The 18802-nt window shown below is 46.8% G+C and overlaps 1 protein-coding gene across 1 annotated transcript in view; it reads left to right on the forward strand.

Annotated features, from left to right (window-relative positions):
* The window catches only part of LOC144144671 (scoloptoxin SSD14-like), a 45575-nt gene extending 34257 nt beyond the window's left edge, over positions 1 to 11318 (forward strand). Inside the window, exons 7-11 of the mRNA XM_077676199.1 lie at positions 290 to 365; positions 3152 to 3342; positions 5940 to 6177; positions 9824 to 9937; positions 11016 to 11318. Of these exons, the coding sequence (XP_077532325.1) occupies positions 290 to 365; positions 3152 to 3342; positions 5940 to 6177; positions 9824 to 9937; positions 11016 to 11162 (766 nt within the window). The 3' untranslated portion in view covers positions 11163 to 11318. The remainder of the gene's footprint in view (positions 1 to 289; positions 366 to 3151; positions 3343 to 5939; positions 6178 to 9823; positions 9938 to 11015) is intronic.
* The last annotated feature ends 7484 nt before the right edge of the window (positions 11319 to 18802 follow it).

Consider the following 18802-nt stretch of genomic DNA (forward strand, 5'->3'; position numbering starts at 1 on the left):
CGCCAGTTTCAACGCCAGCCCGACCTTGCTTTTCAGGACACATGCTTTTGAGAACGCAGATCCAATACCACACAGAGGTGATTGTTCGCACCAACACCCATCCTACACGGATAATAAAACGAGCCATTGCGGGGGGTCGCGCAGCCTTAAAGTGTGTGTTTTTCGCTTACTCGCGCGGCGCACATAAAGTAGGTGCGTATACTTCTGACATGTATACATTTACTACGTGTCATACCACTGGCATGTGTTCGGCGTACGGTTTGATAAGGCATGCTATTTTATATTGCAGGTTTGTCGAGGCTAGTAAGTTCGCCTACGCCAAGAGAGCCCGGCTTGGAGACCCCCGCTTCGTTGCCGTTGCAGACGTACGTGTAAAACGGCCTTGCGTAAATAACAAGCATAGAAAAAGCTTGTTTTGATACCGTTACAGAGCGCGGAGACGACAACTTGTAGGCTCAAGACAAGCTCAAACGTTTTTGTATTCTCGCGACAGAAATATCATTTGGTCCATTATCGGTGCGCAAATATACATAAGGGAATAAGGATGTCTGTAAAGAGTACAGCTGACTTCCGCACCCTTGTTCTGAGAGGGCATCTGCGGAAGTTAGCGGCAAAACAACAAAACGATTCCGTAGAAATCTCTTCGAGATTACGAAAGCGATGAGGAGCATTATTTCGCGAGTCATACAGATCGGGGGAGGCGTGTGGGGGGGGGGGGGGGGAGATGTCGTTAGGCAGGTGTAACTTGATCTAACAAAGTTACTGATACGGGCAATTTGTCTTGTTAAACCGGCAACCTTGAAAAATATCGTAGATATTAAGTCTATCGGAACGCGCGAGGAAATTTCAATTTGCTCGTTAAAACGAGAGTCATCTTCAATCGGGTACAGCAAAATTGAGCTTAAACTGTAAGTTTAGTGTTCTGAAATAAATTGAGCCACTATAACATTCCCAGATATCCCTTTTGCTGAACTCGCCTGCCACCCCTCCTTTGTATAGAAACTTCCGGACAATGTCTACGCTCTGGACGTAAAAGACGCCGGTCTCAAACGGCCCCTAAACGCATTTGAATGCATAATCATATATATCTGCTAGCTGGCAAGAAGCATTGTGTTATGCTTTAGAGTGGCGGCATTCAGAAGAGTGCGTCGGATATGTTCTACACACACATGCATCTTTACTTGCATTTTATATATCCATGACCGCCGAAGAATACAGAGTATTCCTAAATTGAACCCATTTCAAAGTACGCTCTTCGCTCTCGTTGTCTGAAACTACCGTTACAAAAAAAAAAATGAATCAATCAACGGGCGGAATTGTCAGTTTTGTTCATTTGATGTCCGTTTTAAAGGGTCCATGGTGAAAAACAGCGCAAGGAACACAGGGACAAAAAAAAAAAAAAGAGTGGGCGACGCACAGCGCTGTGCGTCATCCACTATTTTTTTTTTGTCCCTGTGTTCCTTGCGCTGTTTTTCACCATGAATCTTAATATGCACCAACTAGCCCAACTTGCCATCTTAAAGGGTCCAGTTTGAGCGAGCCCTGATCGGCTGAAAGTAGACGACTGGATGTGGAGCCACACATTCATTGGTCAGAGGCGTTGAAACAGTGACTACGTCACGACTGGAAGGGACGCGAAATGGACATTGTCAAACCAGACACACCCCACAATTCCACCCCAGGTTCGGTGATAGTAACGTTTCCCGTCAAAACCAGCGCAATGAGGTTTTCTAGTAAACAAATATTTTCCCTCTTACACTGAGCACACAGGTTTTCAGCCAAATGGGATAAAGGTTCTGTTAGAAATATTACGAGCACCTCTGACGTTTCCTTATGAGGTGAATCGAAAGCGTTAGTCTCCGATTCCAAAACTTTCCCTCCCTTTTTACCACCATACTCTTACCTTTGTGCCTTTAACTCGCACATACCCGCGTTCGCATCGCCAAGCAAGGACGATCATTATCAGGAACATACCGTGCAATTCAATTGCTGCGTCTGTAATTAGCATAATGGAATTGCTCATGCAAGCCTCAGTGTAGGTCTTTCACACACGTTTCTCTGTCGAAGGCCACAACGCATTCAGAAAATCCAGGTCAGCTAGACTAATTGAGCTGTGGCGTAGTAGGAATCTGTTCTGGTATCCCATTCCGGTCGGTCCCGACTCGATTTTAAAACCCAAATTGAGCTAGTTTTTTTTTTTCAACTTAACTACCCTGCTTTGCTTCTGTGAGCTCCCCAGAAAAATTCGGTTTTTCTCCGAGCTCCAGTTGTTATTTTGTTGTGCGACATTGAAGCGTCTGCTACTGTGGTTTCGCGGCTTCGTCGGCATCGTAACCGAACGAACGAAGGACACACTGGAGGCAGAAGTAAACCAGAGGAGGAAAGTGTGGCAAAAGAGAGAGGGGAAGGGCGGTATGCCGAGGCGGCGCTACAGAACCCAGCAAACACTGCGTGATGCGCGTACATAAGTACTTCAACGTCTTCCTCGTTGCTCCTTTCCCTTTCGATAAACGAGCTCTTTTCACGTCACGTCGCAAGGATCGTGATATTGGCGCGGAAGGTTCAAGCACGACTTACAACAACATGATCGGCGGCGGCAACGCGTTGCGATACGACGCGCCGCCGTGCGTTCGCTGACCACGCGATCATTTCCGGAGACGCATCAGCTATGCGCCGTGATTGAGGAGACTACAGTTCGCGCTAAGCCCAAATTTAGCAACAGGGAGTATAGTAATCAGCAGCCTTTTTTTTTGTTATCGCCGTCGGTAATTTCGCGGGCCCTTTCTTTGGTCTGTAGGCGCTGAATTTTCCACACACGGAGTTAACAAATGGTTTCGCATTAGCAATAGCGAGTAAGGACACCGAAGCAGCGATTCAGTCCCGGGCTACACCCTTGAAACCACACAGAAAGACTAAATACGCCACTGGTGATCTTGCTCATTGCACGGGAAACACAGACGATCAACCAATAAACTATTATTACCAGTCGCCCTAAACAACACGCAGTACCCTTCCCCTAGCAAAATTTCTGCACATTGAATTTACACAAACGTAATGCATACTTTGCATTTTATTTTTTTCGGGTGGGATTTTTTGCCTAGAGCATGAAAATAATGTAGTATATGGGCCGAATTTAACGGTCAAATTGCAGATAGTGAAGGAGCTGGTGTCGCCAGACTACGCCCAGCTCACGCGGTGGCAAATCGACGACGACCGAACGTTCCACGACCCTGAGCACTACGGTTTACTGGAGAAGAATTTGCCTGCCAGTAAAGGAACGGCGCACCTTTCGCTGTGGGACGACGAAGGTGCTCTAAGTATCACCAGCACCATCAATTCATAGTAGGTCTTATAGGTTGCCTCCTGCAGCTTGCATGGTGGTTTTACCAATAGTGTTTGGCAGCTTCACAGTAGGTTCACCCTAGCACACGTGTGAAGCCAGGGGCACTGAAAAGGAAAGTATAGCCGTTCTTAAGAACTGCGATTGTCTACGGAGCAATTAGGATCCGTGTAAAAGCAGGGGGTAGCTTGGTTGCGCATATTCATTCAAAAATCCGCACCAATATAGTTAGAATAGGAGACGGTGTGCACGTTTGACCATGCTGAAATCCTCCATAGTAACTAATACTAAATAATTACAGGTTTCACGTCACAATTTACGGAAAACAATAACTAACGAAGGCACGCAAGCCTCTCTCTCGCCTCTTGAGAATTTCGCCAAGCCTTTTGTTTCAAAATAACAATTGTTTCAAATGATATACTAGTTACTCAAATTAAAATTATTATAAGTAGAGGCCAGAACTTTAGGAAAAATGACTATTCTTTCTTAAGTTCGTATCAACCCTAGTTGGCGTATAAGCCTGAACTAAACGAAAGAAAACACTTTAAGCAATTCGTTATTGTGACTATAATAGCCTATTCTGAGGTTGGGGCCTATATGAACTGTTTCGGGCCTAAAAATGCCTTTCTCGTTTAAATACAGGTTGTTTCACCAAACTTAAGCCAGGGTTTTAAAAAGTGTTGATGCACTCCAAGATGACGCAACCAAGTGCATGTTACCCACTTTTGTATGTAGTTTGCCTCGTGCCGTTCGCGAGGAGAATCTACGCACTGCGCCAAACCCGGCCAGACACGAGAAGCCATGCACTAGGCGCCGCCACTTCGTCCTTAGGTTACCCCGAGCAACTAAACTGGGTCGCCAGAGTCTGAAATACAGCGGCACTGCAGACAAAGTCGCTGACGGATGTTAGCAGTAGATGTTTGTTCTATGTTATTGTGTCGCCGTGTGTCCGGGTATCTTTTTGCCCGAAAACGATTGTCGCCATGCGCTGTCCATCCCTAACGCACTAACACATCCAACGAAGGGAAAGAAGGTGACACAACAACGCATGTAATGGCCTAGGTCAAAGATGCCGACCAAAGAAAACCACGTAAACTTCCGACACACGAAAGTTTCAAGGTGACGCCACAAACACGCGCACAACCAGCAGCCGATCACAGGTACACCACCAGACCGCAAGATGAAGCACGTGCAGAACGAATGAGGAACGGGAGAAAGAGGTTATAGGGCGAGAATCTCCCCACTTCTTCAGTCTGGTCCCAACAACCATCATCCCGCGACGGGTAAATTTCAGGGGCGTTTACAATCGATACTCTAAGGGTTAGTGGAAAATACTCTTGCGTTCTGTCTAATGTTGTTTATCTCTATAAAGGGCATAGCCACTGAGTGGTCTTATTCCCGGCAGCTTTGCTAGGCATCCAGTTCTCGAGGACAGGATGACTCAATATTTTACCCGGAGTTGCTGCACTTTACGGCGCTCTTCATGCAATTCATCCGTTTTGAAGGACTGTGTCCCCGGTATTCTTGCGAGTTGTCGTCAAAAACCTGGTACCGATTGTTATTTCCCTACCACAGCCTGTTGCTACTCCAGGCCGCGAGGCTTTTACAACAAACATTTCTGGGTTATTCACAGCTTTGCGGCATACAAGACGTCGCATCCAACACTCTTCTATACCAGGCTACACTTGTGCGTAATACCACATATTCGTGCGCTTATTTCACATTCTAAGCAGAAAGCATTTAGCAACCTAAAACTTGGGCACCAGTTTATTCCAGAATTCTGAGCTCATTTCGAAGTTACGGGACAGGCCCGCCGCCACGCCCGATGTACGGGTAGCTGACAGAGCCATTCCGAATGTTAAATCTGTCCCAGACATATCCCATGAAGTTCCTGGACACTCTGTGCTAAAATAACGTCCAATGGTTCTGAGCGGAAAGCATTGATAGTCCAGACGCAATTAGGTCATACAGCGTTCCAAAGTCTGTTCAGTCAGCGTTTCGTCAACTTTAGTGGACATTGACTCTCCTTTTATTGCGCAGAAATGTCGACTGAAAGGAGGTACAACTGCATGCCGTAAAATATTGTCAATGGTGGATTTGAGTGGCTGTTAAGCCATTGTTTTAGTTCTAAATCGCCGAAATTTTACGTAAATTTATGAAAATCGCTGCCCTTGTATGAGGCTTTTTAATGAACAAAATAAATTACTTTCCCATAGAATAACATTTGTCCGCTGTTTTCATTGCCAGTAAAGATTTTTTTTTCTAAAATACGCTGCTGACGTAAATATTAATTGCGCCTATCTATGCCTAGAGTGGAGTTTTTGACGCCTATATATGCCTAAATGACACTTTTCAGGGCCAATATAGACACCTAAAACCCAGATTCAGTGTGCCTAAAGATCCAGTCCCTGATTATAACATCACCATCAACTCTGCAGGTAAATGATCGGATCTCTAGTTATTCTTAGTAAGTGGCACACCATATGTTTATCGTCCTATAGCCAACTATCCCTAGAAGTGAACGTTTGAACAGGAGGTCTGTACATATTTGTCGCAATGTAAACGGCTGCGCTTTTCTTTTCCGCTGACCGCCTGGAAGCTTCGGCAGCTACGTGCGGACCTCGTCCGGTGTGGTTCTTAACAACGAAATGGACGACTTCTCGTCTCCGGGCCAGAGCAACTATTGGGACCTAGCGGCCACAGAGGCGAATGTCATCGAGCCAGGGAAGCGACCTCTATCGTCCATGAGTCCTGCAATCGTGCTAGACCCGAATGGAAATGTCGAGCTGGTCGTTGGTGGCTCAGGCGGTTCAAAGATAACCACGGCCGTGGCTCTGGTATGTTCAGCCCTTACAATGCACCGGTCTTACTTCTGTATATGAATTACGAACTCGAGCTATAACGCTTACACTATCAAGTTTCGTCAGCTTCCAAGTTGTTCAGAGAAGTCTACGTACCCCGATATAATTTACACATGCGGATACGACAGGCTTTCCCATGGTAAGATACACATAGTTTCGCAGTCTGCGTTTATCATGACGGTAGCTTCTCGGTCTAAAATTCTTTAACTCACTAATTGACAACAAACGTGGGCTAGACCCATCACATTACGTTGCTCCAGTTTCGACTAGGCGAACTCGTCATTACCATGTCCTATCTTTAACTCCGTATTTTGCAAGAATAAATTTATTTAAATTTTCCTTTTTCCCGAGAACAGTAACAGAATGGAACAACTTTTATTACTTCCAAACCTTAGATATTGATGAACCAAATGTTAAATTCCATGAATCTTGACCCCCACTTTGAATATTTCTTGATAACATTGATTTCATGTTTTTATTCTACTCCCTGTCCACTTACGCAGGTATATTTTAGTCAAGCTCTGTCGCTCATGTATTAATTTTGTGGTTGCGTTTGTGCCCCTCCTGCTTAGGTCTTTTTGGCTTGCAGTATTCCACAAATAATTAAAATAAATAAATAAAATACCACAGAGTTAAAAATGGATTAAGTTCACCACTTCGAAACCGAGTTGCTGCGAGCGAAAGAAGACTGTGCGCAGTGTTTCGTGAAAGTTTGCCTTTGCTTCAAATCTGGCAGCCTGCCAACTAGCTGTACCTACTGGATGATTGGATTCATACCTTCGCGTAGGCTGAAGATTACGCACAAACAGTCTAGCCAGTGCTCTATCGACGGCAAGACTCAGCGACCAAGCGCTGGCTAAGCAGACGTTAAACCCCGCCTTGTCCGGTTGTTCGCTTGGTTTGAAGGGCTCGAACAGACATACCCGCCTTCGCTGAACCTTCGCAAAGTCCCGTGGAACTGCAGCAGTGAAGCTCTGAGCAAACGAAGCAGAAAGAAAGAGGCGCAAAATGCTTGCCGGCGGCTGAAGGTCACTTGCCACGCGTTGAATGACCTAGAAAGTTGTAGTGTAGCCTTCGTTCTAAAGCTGGTCGTGGTGGCGGCGCTGCAAGCATTAGCCAGAAGTCGAAAAATATTGACGTCATTAGGCGGGCGCCTCATGGTCATGGCATACTCCGAAAAACTTTATATACGTTGAAAACGGCGCAAGCGAGATACAGACTTTGTTGTCTGGTGAGACCATATCATAATTAAAATTACATGAGGTAAAGCAAACAATTTTGAGGTTGAAAATTGTTTGATTTGTGCTTGTTTTTGCTTGTTTTGGCTTGTCAGTGCTTGTGGTTTGTGCTTGTCTTTGTGCTTGTTTGCTTTGCTTGTCTTTGTGCAAGCGTTCGTCAATGAGCAACTACGAAAGAGGTCAAATTGTCGCCGGACATGCAACGATGAACGGCTTTACAAAAGCGAAGGCTTATTACGGAATCACAAAATGATCGCATTAAAAACATCCATAAGCACATCGGATTCCATCGTTTTGTAAGGGATTTTTTAGAACTACCTCGTACGCGTCGCTTTGGACGCTTACCCGGACCAAGGTGCACTGCCGAATGTATTGAACGTGCGATATAGTTGCCATGAAGGTGCAGCCGTCAAAATTGCTGACAACGAAGAAGCGGGGTGCCACCCTAGGCACAAAGCTGCAGCTTACTCTAGTGCCCAGGATTGTAAACGAGGTAGTGCGCATATGCGCTGGTCACGCCGAGCGCAGGACAGCCTCGTCAGCGCCTATATCCCCTATGGAAGACACGCCGGTGGTTTTCGTAAGCTGCCATTCTGCGCACGGCCTGCCATCCACTTAGTTGCTGTGTCACCACTTTCGACAACGGTACCTTGCGGCTTCCGCTGGCTCATGAGCGTGTCTTTGAGCCTTATGTCAGCGCCGGCTGGGTACCGTCAATCATCCTGTAATGAATGGGCCCAGGATTGGCGTGAAAGTCACGAGTCAGTGGCCAGTGCGTGCGCGAGCAAACGTTGCTTTATGCATGACGCAAGAAAAAGCAGAAGACAGGGGAGGGAAGCACAGACGCGAGGCTAAAGATATAAACGTTACAAAAGGCAAGAGGCTAACGGGAAAATGTCCGCAATAAAGGAAAGAAACGTCCTACGGGGTTTTGTCGCAGCCCCTCGGGGTGTTGAAGTCCCGACGCGTGCGGGGTCGATGGGGACGTCACGGCGCGGCTGGCTCGATGACCGGAACTAGGCCACGTCGCATCCAGGAACCGGACGTAGGGCAGGCATCGTCGACCTTGGCGATGAATCACGGCTCGATGGCGTAGCAGCGGGTGTGGGCGGAGGGTTCCACCTCCAGGTGAATCCGGACCCGCGCTCTCTCGCCCAGCGTGTCACCAGATCCAGGCACCACCAGTTCACGGGTTGTCGTGATCAGCGGCGGACGGCTCACAGACCCAGCAGCGGTTGCGACCGAGGTTCTCACCCGAACACGATCACAGGGCCGCGCTCTCCAGCCCAGCGCGTCACAGGCGTCCACTGATCACCGGCCCGATTCGACTTTTTTGCACGCCCTTGCAGCTTCGCGCTCGGTCTCCTCTTCTTCCTCGTCCACCGGCACTTCATCACACATCCGGTGCCGTTCTGCTAAGTAAAGGAAAGTTTGACATCCACGTAAATTCAGCCATACGGCTACAAAGGAAAGCTATACAGCCTTCCCAGAATCTTCGCAGTTGAAGAAAAAATTGTTCTGGTATGCTAAGGTAACGATGCATTGAAAGCCTGCTCCCATGACACCTAAATACTTCGGACTGGAGGCAAGGTTGCTTGGTCTCTCTCGTTTTCTCTCCTCAAGCTCCCCACTAACTGGCTCTTGCGCCGAAAGGGCCTTAAACCAAGAAGATGTCCGGCTTCCATACCGAAGGCTAAACTTTGAAAACAGACCAAGATCCCGCCTAATTTTACTGATATGCGGCTCTGTGACAGTGTCTAGGTGTCACGAAGAGGCAAAGGCCCCCGTGTCAGGAGACGACGACAGTAAATGGTCAACAACCAATGGTTCTTCCCATTAACCGCCAGAGAATGCTTTGCAGTATCGAAGAATCAGATCTGAAGACACCTCATGTGTGTATTCAAATATGCTTACACTCGCATCACCCAGGCAAGCACACCTCCTCGTTTGTGTGAGTTGCTCGGTGTTGCCTCTGACATGAGGGGACTCACACAAGCTAATAGAGAAGGTACAGTTCCCCTTGGGCGGAGGGATAATGATTGTACTGCTCCATCTCGGTCATTACCGTGAAGAGCCGGAAGAGAGGAATCTATTTTGGCGTCATCACGCATCATCTCTGTCATCACTCCTATGAAGAATGTCTCATGCCTTGATTACAAGGTAGTCAGGTTTATGAAGATGATAATGGTGCTACTACCGTTACATGTGTATGATAAAGTTGTATTTGAATGCATGGTACATTGGAATTCATGTTTAAAAGAATAGTAAGTGGTCTAATGGGCGTTTCGCCACTTTGTTGCCCTAACAATTTGGTATTTACATTTAGAAGCCCCTTAGAGTAACCGGGACGGGCACCACATCACACGTTTTCGTTTCCGGCACAGGTGAGCATGCGTACGCTGTGGATGGACGACAGCATCAAGAACGCCATCGATTACGCCAGGTTGCACGACCAGCTGATTCCCGACAACCTTATGGTGGAGCCTACCTTCCCAGAGGTGAGTGTGCACGAGTCACACTCCTCGGCGAACCTTGTTCGATTATTATCAACGCATTTCTTTGTGTCATTGTAGAGCTTTTTCATGTATCTGCACCTTCTACCCTTAAAATGCTTTCAGTATATCTGTAGTATTACGAAACAAATGACATGAAGCCAGAGGCAACGCCCACTAAAGCCCAATAGTATCTGTTGTGCATTGAAAACTGTTACGTCCATTGCGTGCTTTCTCTATTTAGACTGAGCGTCCTGTTCATCATATGTGACAAGACGTCAGAACATGTACAAAATTATAACTACCTCGGACAGGTTGTGTTTGTTGATCCCAACCACAAGAAAGAAATCTGGCGCAAAATAAGTATGGGCTCGCTTGCAGTTGGCAAATAATTCCAAATAATCAAAAGTGAGCTACCTCTATCACTCAAAAGAAAAATATACAACCAATGCTTCCTGGCGGTGATGACATATGCAGCGGAAACGTGTCGCCTTAATAAACAACTTGACAGAAAACATATGACAGCTCGATGGGGCACGAAAAGAATGGTAGGAGTAACACTCAGGGACATGATATGAGTTTCCTCATTCCGCGAGCAAAGTCGTATGCAGGGTATCATTTGTGTAGTTCAAACAGAAAAAGAAATAGACTTGGGCGGGCCCCGTAATTAGCCGAAATGACAAACGGTGGACCATAATTGTAACAAGCGGACTTCGAGAGACAGGTCTAGATCAAGGGGAACGCCAATAACGCGATGGGGAGGCGGAATAAAGAAATTCGGAGGAAAAGATTAGACTTGAGCAGCGCAGGACAAGAGCTACTGGAGGTCGCCGGGAGAGGCCTCCGTGCTGCAGCGAACCTAGTCCGCTGTTGTGGATGATGATGGTGATGACTATTAAGTTCTCTTTACCACGACACACGACCCGATGCAGTAATATAATAAGGTAGTGCAAGCACATTTCTGAACTAACACACTATCATTTGCACGAGCAGAAAATATCGAACGGGTACTCCACATGAAACAGTCCAAGGTGCTCTGCTATAAGCCCGCAACGCAATTTTTCTTACTTTTTCTTACTTGCAGGTGTACGCCATGGATCTGAAGGTCAAAGGCCACAACATCACAACGGTGGAAGGGCCGTTCAGTAACGTGCACGGCGTGTCGCGAAAAGGCGGCCGGTTGTTCGCAAACGCTGACTGCCGAAGTGACGGGGCGGTGAACGGTGTCTGATTAAAACCTCAGCCTATGTGGCTAAATTCGTCCACTCTTCCCAATAAAAACGCCACCTTGTGCTAATGTCAGGTTTCCCACCAAACGAGCCATACTAAACGGAAGAGTTCAAGTTCCCGCCGAAAATAAAATGACCATTGCTTTGCTGTCTATGGACTGCGGAACTTTGATCCAACAACAAGCACCTCAAGTCTACGAACAGTCTTGCGTACTGTTTTACGCCACCTACGTCGCGGCGTCGCGCTCCTGCCACCCGATGGAAGCTGCTGTGGAGGCCGTTCAGCATGAATCAGTGAGCCGAAGGCTAGGCTAAATTGAACATCTTCTTTTGTGAGGACATTCAATTTGTACATCATTTTTGTAGTGCCAAGACTGATATTTCTACATTACTTTTGCACTCAGTGTGTTTTGATACCTCGTGTGATATTTGTGTTCACGTTCCACATTTTCCGCGACAGTGAGATGTAAAGTGGTACCTATACAGCGAAACTACTTGTGGTCTTCAACTGGCCGGCGCTCCTTATTCGCTAATGTTCGCATACTGCATAGCACTCATAGGTGTATCGCCTTCATACCGCTTTTCTTTCCGGGTAACCGGGAGGAGCTCACCATGTGTGTGAGGTTGGAGTCGAGCACAACTGTTTGCATTATTCCAGCTGAATTTTGTGATTCCTTCTGGCACCTTTCGTGGCCGCTCACTAGAGCGCGAAAAAGACAGTTTTAACGCGAGAGGTAAGAGTGGTTTGTAGACCATAAAAGACGCTGGCAACCGTCACACGCGAATATCGTTATTGGTCGATGGTGCCATGACGAATACAATCAGCGTTGCGGAAGTGAAATGTACTTGTCCGCCTCCATCTCCGCTGAGTAAACTTGAAATTCTGACCTCATCGTTCGCCTCTGGCAGGAAAAAACACAGGGCCGATGGATATAGAGCAATGTACCATTGCAGCGCTCTCTTCGGAGCCGGCGTCTTCTGCGAGGGCGAATGACGCATATACGTCTTCCCCGGCTCGGTTGTCCACTATGAGCTCTTAAATTCGAAGCTTAAGCATCCTATAAGATTTGTTTTCCTTTTGCTCTCTTTCTGATGTTTTGCGGCCGCACGGCGTCACCGATTTTGAGCAAGCCAGCGTCTTCTTGCGCACGTTTCGTTTTTATTGCGTTTGGCGCCGCTTGGGACACTGCAACGCAAAGCTAGCCGAGTAGAGTCTTCTCGTTAACCTAATTTATTTTTCAAGAAAAAAATCCGGCATGGATGTTTATGTAAAAAGAAGTACGCTGTAATTTCGGTTTGTGAACTTGTGTTTTCCCTTAAATCGTACCATGGCTACCTGTGCTCTAAGCGATGTTGAGATCCGTGAAATTTGCCACTAGTGGTACCAGTTTGAGCAGGTTTTGCATATACGCCTCGAGCTTCGCGATCGCTGCGCCGCCTGCCGCCGCTTCTCCGCGGCATTGACGGGACTTGCGCTGCGTGGCTGATAGGGGCTCGTGGCACTCGTGCAGTGTTTTGGTTCTGTTTTGCTTCTTTTCGCCTTTCCATGCCCTAAAAAAACTGGTTATGGTGACGTCTATAGACAAATCGCACGTTTAGGACACTTAAAAAATTGGCCGCGTATCTGCTCCTTTCGTTGCAAATGTAGTCAAAAGACGATAGTCTTTATCGACTTTTGCCAAGTAAATGCCTCCCTTCGCTTTCCCGCTCACCTCTCAGGTTGTTCCTGTTGCGTCGCGCTCCTCCCAAGGTAAAGACGCCAAAAGTTTGCTTAAATCACTTTAAATTTTCCGCGTTCCACTGCTCCAAACCGGGTGTCTCGATGCCAACGCTGCCGTACGGCGAAGACGCGTGTGAATCGAGGCGCCCTACTTCAACGTTTATAGAACCGCGTTTCTCTAGTCCACGTGCGTTCCGAGCAGAACGTGGAAGCTATCTAGTGGAACCTTTCGTAACTCTTGCCACTTGATTTCTTCAAATGCCGCCAGAAGCTATATGGCGCGGGCGACAGCAGGCGACGGAGGAGTGATATTTTTTTTTCAGTTGATGAAGTATTTAATCTCGTCGCCAAAATCAAACATGTACGATTTTTTATAAAGGAACGCTGCAATTATCACTTCTGTATTAATTTGTTGTCTTATATATGCGTAATGTCTTGTTATTCTTCAACAATATTGACAAGTATGAACATTACACCGGACTTGGACGGGCACATTTAGCTCTGACTATATAAGACTATTGCGCAGGCATTGTTTTACTTTGGCCAGGTGGCTGAATTGAGTCACAGACAGACAGACGGACAGACAGACAGACATACATACAGACAGACCAAAATTTCTGGGTTTAAGTAGCCCAAGAAAGATTAAAAGCAGCTGCGTCTTCGTAGAGTACGCGATTGCCTGCAAAAGCTACCCGGGGACGCGGTTCTGCGCGCTTCGTCGCCGCTCTTCCGGGCGTCGGCGACGGCAGCAACATACCACCCTTGTCACCTCCAAAACATCAGGCACAAATGAATTCTACTGTCACCTCGTTTAGACCTGATACTGGCCCAATGAGAGGTTGGCTTCATTTTGCAGCGTGGACAACGACTGCGGCTTCGCAGGAAAATATGTTTCGGGGAGGTGATTACTCAATCCCGGACAATAACTTATGCCTTTTATAAGAATATAAGCCATGCGAAAATGTTAAGTATATTCCAAGTCTGTCATTCGTTAAATATGTGCCCACACACGCCATATAGCAAGAACCAAGGCAAGTAATGAAACCACGAAAAAATAAATACTGTGCAAGTGCGGAATTAAGAAACATAATAGCTCTAACGAAAATGAAAAAAAAAACAGTGGAGCTTCTGACATGCTAAAGACGCTTGTAGAAACTTAAGCTAGGTAGGGTTCCGTAGACCAACTGTACGCGAAATGCACTGCTATTTCGCGAGGCATCGGTGGGGGAAGGGGGGGGGGACGCTGTGTACAAATGTGGAGCGGAATCAAGCAATGAACGTTTTAGTAATCCCACACGCAAATCTCGCGTTCACTTTCATTTTGTTTTTCTACTTCAACGAACAGCTGATCGTACGGCGGACGCATTTATGGAAGTATACAGGGTAGGCTGTTCAACAAGCGATGAAAGATGTTGGAATTGTGTTAGAATTGTGGTATGTGATAAGTCCCTCTGATTTCAGTTTCTGCTTTATTCTGTAGGCTCCCTGTGCCATATGACGATATTTCGAAGAAGCATTTATTCGCGTACGCGGATTATATTGTAAGTCCGTTTCCGCGCTGCTCGCTGAGGATATATGTAGCAGATGAATGTTTGCGGGCGCTCACCTCACGACAAGACGACTCTGTCGTGTGCTGATCCCCGAGTATAATTATGCATTGTCCATCGTACTTTTGTTTAATATTCCCGAAATTAAGACAGATTGGGTTGTAAATGGTGGTAATCAATATCTGAGGTATAATATCGGCAAACGTAACTGGCGTGCTGTCAGGTATGAGTGCTCCGCTGATTATGTAAGCGCACAAAACCGATTTAAATTATGGTGTATAGCCGTAGCATGAACATCTGAGGAACCGGTGGTTCCAGAGACACGGCTAGTAAATTCAGGTCAGTGTAACTACAGTGGGCTCCATCATACGCCGGTTCCACGACGCTGTCCTGTGACACACACTTGGCGCTTATACTGTCTGAATATACCACACTAAGATCGCCTCAGAAACATTTACACTCTCGTAAACACACCCCATTTGCGAACAGAGCGACTGCTCCACATACACATGGAATTAAAACGCCCGCAAACGGTAAATCTCAGTCGTGAACGGGCCGCAAAAGCTGCGGCGGCACTGGTGAGCGGGACGCGGACTCCCGCGGCTGCTTTCGAAACGGGCCGCTAGAGGGATTTCAGTGGTGCCCCTACAGGCCGTGCTTGGGGCGTATAGGCTATACGTACATTGTCTTCAGGGTCACTGTTATGGAAGGTGCATAGATGGCAGTAGTGGTATTTCGGGCCACGAAAAATCATGCGCACAGAAAGCGCGGACGCGAATTTTGTCCCAAGACACCCAAGTTGTATGCAATGCTGGGAGTTCTCATCTCTCAACTATCAGAACTCTTTTAAACGAAATAAATGAAGAGAAACATGCCAAGCAAGAGGCGCGCACATAGCTTCAATGATGTCCCTTAATTTGTACTTATGCCCATATAAACCCAGATTATACCCCTCCGTGTCCTTGCGTCAAGACGTGCAAGGCTTTCCTGGCTCTCCAGGACCAGAATACTCAGTTCAATATTGTGACCAGAGGAAGGACAGCTAGTGCAACGAAAAAAATCACGTTCTAGGGATGCCTTCTTTCGGGCGAGACCCATAACATAAGCATCTTCTCAATATATAAATTTATTCTCTCTCGCTCTCTCTTTTGAAACGGTGTGTATTTAGTACACATCAAAATTGTGAACTCCCTAATCGTTTAAACTCCTTCTGCAGCATAAACAGCGCCAAGTAGCTCTGATTTATCTTGTCGTGAAAGGATTCACAATCTGCTATATTTTCTCTTTGTTCAATAAAGAGTTGTACATGAATGTACTCAATTTAAAATGGCTTATTACAGCGCATTTGCCCCTGGGGTTGGGTTACATGACAGCACGGTCATCTGCTTGCTATATATCTAGGTTCTTGAACGTTGATTCAAGCGAAATATTTTTCAACGTTACGATGTACGAAATCCTACTCTTGTTGCACATAGTTTTGATCTGCATTTGCAATGCAGCTTGTGTCAGAATTAACAGCAATACCTACTTTTTACAATACCCTTAGCTGCACACGGAGTTGCTATAATCTTGCAAAGCAAAAACAGCAAATTCTAGGCGCACAAAAGAGAAATTTTTACCGGGACGCATCTCCAAAATATCCCTCCGCATCCTCAAAATCAGGGGTTAGCTACCCGAAACAGAAATCGCCTGGGTACATGGACACACATCCCTCGGCGGTAATGAGGCGGCCCATGCCGCTGCTCGCGCGCACGTACACCGAACATTATCTATGAGGGACAAACATCGCCTGCTGCCCCCAAAACAGAACCTCTCGTAAAATATGGAGATATTCTGGCCCACTACACCAAAGCCGAGGAATATTCCTGGCTCCACATCTCCAGTTATCGAGACAAGAAGCCAGCAGCCTGAGAAGAATACAAAGAAACTCCTATCTTCATCGCACCCTTCTTCACGCGATCTACCCCACCATATACCCGGCCACCTGTAATTTCTGTCTCTTGCCCGGCACCCTATACTACCAAGTGTGGGAGTGCGGACAAACCCCACGCCTACACCCCACCCTTCCCCCTCTTACCAGCAGTGGGTGGACTGCCTGAAAAATCCGGGCCCTGGGACCCAGCGCATACTGGTGAAGAGGGCCTGGACTGTCAGCCAAGGCCAGGGCGTCCCAGACTAGGTACGCCCCACACCGGGCGGGCGCCCTAACAGCAGCACCAACGAACCTGAAATAAACATTTATTTCTCGTCCTCCTCCTTCATCAACGCGTGTTATTATTTTCTCACTACATTACTTGAGTAAATACATGTTTTTGGTGATGCAGACCTAACGTTGCACGCATCTGTTAGCACATTTTCCCAAAAGCACAATTCCTAACGCTTTAATGCAAAATTTCACTGGTAATGTCCACATGCCGCGATATGAAATGCACCAGCGTTCATATGGAGCACGACCGACTTTATAGATAGCGACGTGCCCTCCGCAGCCGGCAACAATGGGACAGCCAGCTTGCCAAAACAGTGCCGTGTAGGGATGGCGCGCTCCGCCAGGTGGGGCTAACTTAAATCCCCAAATAGAGTTCCTGTATATAGCTCCCCTAGGGAAGCAGAGTTGGAACGATATACAGGAACTCTATTCCCAAACTTGCCAGCTTCGCTTCGCTCGGAGTAGGCCCTGCGACCTCTCGCATAACGGGCAGTGGTCATACCAAAAAATGCTGGTTGTACCTGTCACTTCCTATAATACCCGCCAGCAACGATAATTCCCGGTTAATCCTAGAACTGTTTATAGGCTATGCAAACATCAACGTAAAAAAGCAAACCATACGGCTACCCTATGCGCCTGCTCGAATAACATTCTTTATGTTTGAGCATTTCCGTTTAGTTAAAGATGCGGAAACTTTGCCAAATTCCGATTTACTTCAAAGAGCGTTATTTTTACGTGAAGCACGTCTTTGCACGTGAAAACGTTCACAGGGAAGACGTGATTTTGTATAAACACCATACCACGGCCGTTCTGTGCGTCGAAGCACAGTCATGCTTTCAAGCGGAAGGACCACTAATCGCCGGCTAACCTTGCCGGCGACTGCGGGGTTTTCAAAAGCCATTACTGGGGTGCCAAGCTTGTAGAAGCTCCGTCGGGGTGGCTTACAAACAAGCCCGTGGCAAAGTTGGGTACGGCAGCCGTCCCCGGTCAGTGCTGGCGGCTAGAACTATAGTTATCGTTGGGATAATTTTTTGAACCACTATCCCCGTACCGAAGCAATCGGAACATTGTGAACACAAATCAGCTTTATCGTGCGCCTGCCAGGCTTGCTCAGCTGTACGCAATTAATACCATCCCCTACGATATGTTCACTGTAAGTACGGTGCAAAAATATTTCACGATCTTTCTTCATATTCTTTCGCGAAAGTGTTTGTTTTGGCTAGGCTTGTTGCCGAGCGTCCTGCCTAAATTGAATATAACCTGCAACTTGGGCATCAGACTCACTGCAGCTACCTTTTCGATAATCACTAATCATGGTGCTGGAATACTGCCTTTACAAAGGTGAACGCCAACGAAGACCAAATTTTCTGTCGCATGCTCGTTTATTTTTTGTTATATTTGTACTATGCGACGTAAGCCAGTCGGAATTGACCGCGCTCCGAGTATTTCTACCTGTTTTTCCCTTTTCTTTTGATGCGCTATATGAAACAGTGCGCGCAAAGCGCTTCTTCCTGTTCAAAAGGGAGCAAAAGAACCGACTGAAGGGCTTGTTGGTACATTATATCATTTAAAAACAGCGTGGAAGACGGGACAAAGGAAGGTACAGATGACGCCAGCCCTTGTGTCGTCTGTACCTTTCTTTGTCCGGTCTTCCGCACGGTTACTAAAAGATATAATCTTCCATTTCATTATTTCTGTTTCATGCTGTAGAAAAAACACGCTGAATATTTTTCTGGGTTGTATTCTTTAGAATATGCGCGTGCCTATCGAACGTGTGCAACGCCATGGAACGTTTTAGCAAAGGGTCAGCAGCTGTGGACAGTTTTTTTGCCGACGATATCATTGTGGGTGCGTGTTCGGTTGACGCCGGCAGCGTGCGCGATTTCATCAGTCTAATCAGTGCCTAATTAGTGAAATTTCGCATTAAAAAACTTATTTTAGCACGCTGTCGAGCCCGCAGAAAGTGTGTACCTCTCCCAGTGGGAATATGCAAAGACTGACCACAACGGACCGATAGAAAGACTAAATAACAACGATGGCAGGCCAAAGAAACGCGCATACAACGGAGGAATCGGGATTAAATACAGCGCCAGCCAGTGCAGTGGTGTCGGAAAGAACTAAAAAAAAAACGAGGCGTAACAAATTCGGCACGCAGATTCGGCGCGCATG

This window comes from Haemaphysalis longicornis, unplaced genomic scaffold (genome assembly GCF_048455015.1).
Source record: "Haemaphysalis longicornis isolate Haplotype H1 unplaced genomic scaffold, Haemaphysalis longicornis Haplotype H1 scaffold_7, whole genome shotgun sequence".
Taxonomy (NCBI): Eukaryota; Metazoa; Arthropoda; class Arachnida; order Ixodida; family Ixodidae; genus Haemaphysalis; species Haemaphysalis longicornis.